This window comes from Athene cunicularia, assembly GCF_003259725.1.
Source record: "Athene cunicularia isolate RWA chromosome 2 unlocalized genomic scaffold, athCun1 chr2_part1, whole genome shotgun sequence".
Classification (NCBI taxonomy): Eukaryota; Metazoa; Chordata; class Aves; order Strigiformes; family Strigidae; genus Athene; species Athene cunicularia.
Genome location: NW_020799095.1, coordinates 3,914,367 through 3,918,974, shown reverse-complemented (window position 1 = coordinate 3,918,974; position 4,608 = coordinate 3,914,367). Strand labels below are relative to the sequence as shown.

The 4,608-nt window shown below is 49.3% G+C and overlaps 1 protein-coding gene and 2 non-coding genes across 3 annotated transcripts; all 3 read right to left on the bottom strand.

The window, feature by feature from the left end:
- Nucleotides 1-482: 482 nt before the first annotated feature.
- On the bottom strand, nucleotides 483-4,551 carry RPSA (ribosomal protein SA). Its single transcript, XM_026842709.1, has 6 exons — nucleotides 4,293-4,551; nucleotides 3,641-3,759; nucleotides 2,117-2,362; nucleotides 1,107-1,235; nucleotides 720-888; nucleotides 483-624 (listed from the first exon to the last, which is right to left on the bottom strand). The coding sequence occupies exons 1-6, from the start codon at nucleotides 4,423-4,425 to the stop codon at nucleotides 530-532; spliced, it is 891 nt and encodes a 296-aa protein (XP_026698510.1). The 5' UTR covers nucleotides 4,426-4,551; the 3' UTR covers nucleotides 483-529.
- LOC113477438 lies at nucleotides 1,789-1,947 on the bottom strand. The gene has a single exon (XR_003397903.1). It is a non-coding gene; the product is annotated as a small nucleolar RNA SNORA62/SNORA6 family (small nucleolar RNA).
- LOC113477437 lies at nucleotides 2,842-3,001 on the bottom strand. The gene has a single exon (XR_003397902.1). It is a non-coding gene; the product is annotated as a small nucleolar RNA SNORA62/SNORA6 family (small nucleolar RNA).
- Nucleotides 4,552-4,608: the final 57 nt, after the last annotated feature.

Here is a 4,608-nt window from a genome sequence, read left to right as displayed (position 1 = left end):
GATTAATTTTTTTTCTGAGGATTATGTGGGTTTTGTTTCACCAGGGGAGCAGCTGCCAGTCAAGGGCTCTCCTCTCCACACCACACAGCCACAAGATCCCACCTCACCCACAAACCGGTGACACCCCAGCCGGGGGCCACGAAAAGCCCCCTTTGGGGGAAGCCCAGCTTCCCCTTCCCAACAAGCAGGGAGTGGCAGGAGACCCAGCCCCGCCCGCACATCAACCAGTGATGTTCTCCTGCAGCCTTCGCTGGTCAACAGGGAGCTGCCGCCATCACCAGGGGTGTGCAACCAGGAGAAACGGGAAATCTGCCTCAGGCACGGGGGCTGTAACGCGTGCAGAGGGCAGCAGCCCACGACCCCCAGTCCCACTGAACAGGGTGAAGCAGCAGTTTATAGGACACCCACCCCCCCCTTGGCTGAGGACCTACTCAAATATTTCATCTGCCACCGAGTTCTAAAAAGCAGTGCCAAACACGGAGTGTATTAAACCGGTCTTTATTTCTCTCACAGTACAGCGGGACCGACATTAAGACCACTCGGTGGCCGTGCCAACCCACTCAGTAGCCTGGGCAGTGGGAGCTGCTGACCAGTCCTCAGTGGCAGGCTGGGCGCTCCAGTCCTCTGCAATTACAAAGACAAGAACACTTAGTGCACCCCAGCTCTTCCCAACCGCCTCGCCACACAGCCCCCTCCCCACAGACACCCCCCAAACTGACCCGTGGGGAACTGCTGGATGGGCACTGATGGGACCTGCACTCCCTCAGACCAGTCTGCAACCTCAGGCTGAGGAGGAGCGGTGAATTCAGGAGCTGGGGCCGTCCATTCAGTCTGGAACTCCTCCTTTGTCACTGCTTTCTCAGCAGCAGCCTGCTCCTCCTTTTCGATCTGTAATGGAAGAGTGCAGTCTAAGTCTCCCAGAAACCCCTCACCAACCTACCACACACCAGACAACACAAATCACCCAATCACCACTTTAAGAGTGATGTGCAATTATTGTATCAGCAAAACCTGTCCTCAGCAGCAGGCACACACAACCACGGGGGCAGGAGCACAAGGCAAGACACCTCAGGGAGACATACTTCCTAGGGCCACAGGCCTCCTACCTCCTCGGGATCCCTGTAGAAGTACAAGTCAGGCATGACTTCCCAGGGGTGCTCACGGGAGATGGTGCCACGCATACGCAGGACCTCCCGTGCCAGCATCCACCACATCAAACCCACCGAATGGGCTCCCTAGAACAGAAGAAAGTACCTAAGACTTGCTGTAGAGCTAAACCTCTGAAAACACCTTTTTTCTTTGAAAGAGCAGAAGACTTATTTGCACCCAATTCAAGGCTTGTGCTTGGCAAGAGAAAGACATTACTTGCTAATGCCCTAGACTTGTCAAGGGCAACTTTTTGAGTTCCCAATGACACTTTCAGATCTCTGTAGAAATGGCAGCGCACTTCAATCACCAGCATCTGCATTTGCTGTACACAGCAGAGCCTGAAGCAATTCTCCTGCTATAGAGTTTCATACTGCTTACTACTCCATGAATCTTGTCCAAAAGACAGGGATTATGCCCATCACATTTGCTAGAATGAAGAAATAGAAAACCTGAGCAAATGGGCAAATCTTACACACATGCTCAGATTTGGTTTACATTAGTTTTGGTGAATGACATCTAGATGGAGGTCAAAGATAATTTCCCATCTTCCTAGACTTTACCTGTCAGGTGGTTTCTGGCAAGGCAATGTTTCAGAGCAGCGTCTTCATCAGTTCACTTTATCTTTCATTCCTATTCATAAACTGTGGCAAGAATGACTATCAAACTCCACTCATTGGGCCACAAAGACCCTCATGGCGTCAGCGAAAAATCCTGCCAGATTACTATAGCACACGTCCTACACTTGAGAGTTCCTTGGCCAGAAACTGGCCTCAGCTCCAAGCTCCAACTGTGTGCAGTTCACTTCCTCCTCCCCATCTGCCTGCTAGCTTGCGAAAGGCCTTATTTAGCTCATCATCCTGGAAGAAATGTCAGACACAAGCCAACCCTCCCTGCAGAAAGCATCCATCTTGCAACCTAGGGCAAGACCTGGAGGAAGCACCTTCGAAGGTTACAACAAAGGCGTTACCTTGTTGTTGCAGGGAATAGCAATATCCACGTAGCGCAGCGGGGAGTCGGTGTTGCAGAGCGCAATGGTGGGGATGTTGACGTAAGACGCCTCTGTCAGTGGCTGATGATCAGCCCGGGGGTCCGTAACAACCAGGAGTCGTGGCTCACGGAAAGCCGCTTGGATCTGATTTGTGAAGGTACCGGGGGTGAAACGTCCAGCAATAGGAGTTGCCCCAGTGGCAGCAGCAAACTTCAGAACAGCACGCTGCAAAATAGACAGCAGCAAAGGTGAAGCAGGAAAACTGCATTTCAACCTAGTCACCCAGGTACACACAAAATTGAACTGCTTGTTTCAATTCCTGCAAAATCAGGGCTCACCATCAGCTCTCAACTCAGAACAAGAGAAAATGAAAATGTTTCTGAAAATAGCTACACCAACACCAGGAGTTAAAAAGATCATATCCACCAGTAAAGCAGGACATCAGGACACAGAAAAAAGTTTTTTTTTCCCCTAAAGTTATTCACAAGCTCTACTCATAATCAAAAGTCTCATAATCAAATCATGAAAGGGGCGATAAAACAGTCTATGAAAAAAGCAAAGCCAACTTTCTTTCATTATTTCTACATCCTTTCATTATCCAGCAGCATAACTTCAGGAACTACAAGAAAAATACATGAATTGTAGCTATGTCCATTAAAACTGCAGTTGGCAGCTCTTACTGGCAACAGCTTTCGACTTCTCAGGCATGTGGCAGGGCCTACTATCAAACTCCAATCATAGAGGGAGCTCCTCTCCTGGCGTTAGCGAAAACCCTGCCATACGGTTTGTTGTAGCACACTTCCGACACTTGAGAGCTCATCGGCCAGAAACTGACCTCAGCATCAAGCTTTAACAGTGTGCAGGTCAAGCCCACAGGAACACAAGTTTTTCCTTTGTAAATCCACCTTTCACATGTCATTGTCACTGCCATTCACAGTCTCCCTGAATATTTGTAGCACTACCTGCGTTAGCCCAAATAAATTAAACTCACAGAAAAACTTCAGTGTCTAATTAGATTTTATTTTACAGTCATGCCCCCTCCTATGACAGAATTTTTTTGCTAATAATCTAGAGACAAAATTTAAAATACTCTAGTTACATCACCTTGCTCATAACAGAGCAAATGATTTCTTTGAAAACTTTTGTATCAGGCACTTACTGTTCCCAAAAAGCTGTGCCAATGATTCACAGAATTATTGGTGGGGTAGGGAGGGCACCAGGGGTCTGACCACTAATATGCCAGAAATCCAATACGAAGTACCCAAAGGATATGAAAGAAAAACAAGTTATCAAACAACTCACAACTACAGTAACAGGGAGTAGGTTTCAACTGACTGCTCTAAGCTGCAAGTGCAACACAGGAAACATGCTTCCAAAAAGTGTTCCTAGAGCCAAAATTCACGTTACTCCCTTTTATCATCAAGCTGCCCCTGGCAGGCAATGATGCACGGCAAAGGTCCTGCTCCCAAGACTGCAGGCCTCATGACCAACAAATGTCCATACCTGTCCAGTATTTCTTGAAGAAATGACGCTCACATCAGCTGGGTTCTCAATGGCAACAATGGCACGAGCTGCCAGGAGGAGCTTTTCCCAGGTCCTCTTCAGGTTGATGATGTAAATACCTATTGGTGACAACAAACTTTAGAGCGACCAGTAAATACAAGATCTCAAACAGGACAGCACTCTTCTGCCATTAAACTTGTCATATGGCAAAATTCGAGTTGGTGGAAAACTATTTCAAGGAAAATCCTCCCACGCAGTTTTAATATAGCAGACTTCTAGCACCTATCAACATGAACCAGTGCCTGGTATGAGCTGCAATCTTTTAATAGGGCAGAGCTCAGGCTGAAGAACAATGCAAACAGAACAAAACAAAGCAGCAGAAGCCACTACTGAGGCATTAAAACCATTTTGTTACTATAGCCAAGAACTAGCAGAAGTGCCCGAATCCAGCTGTGACCGATTTACCAAGTTCTGAAACCCATCTTTCGTTCTGCCTCTCTGAGTAACACGACTCGATCAGCAAGGACGTTTGCACGTTTCAGGCCGTACAGAAACTGCTAGTATGCTCAGGCATGAGCACTTTCCTGCTTCGCTCTGCTGTGCCCACAAAACCCCAGCTACCCATCCAGGGCCACCCATCCTACGGGTTTACCATCGCTTTTTCTTTTATAGATATACTGCTCCATCTGGAAGTCGAGGTTGGTGCCTCCCAGGTGGGTCCCGGCAGCGAGGAATTTGAGGACATCCTCCTCCTTCATCTGCAGGACATCGAGACCTCCGGACATTGTGGGGTTTCCCTTTGGAAGCGACGACAGGGAACCTGCAGGCACAAGCACCGGCTCAGCCACCTCCCGCCGCCCCACGAGGGCCCGGGCCAGGAGCCCCAGCCGCCATCTTGGCCGCGGCGGCCGCCTCCTCCCGCCACCCGGCAGGCCTTGGCCTTCCCCGCGCCTCGGCCCGGCCCAGCC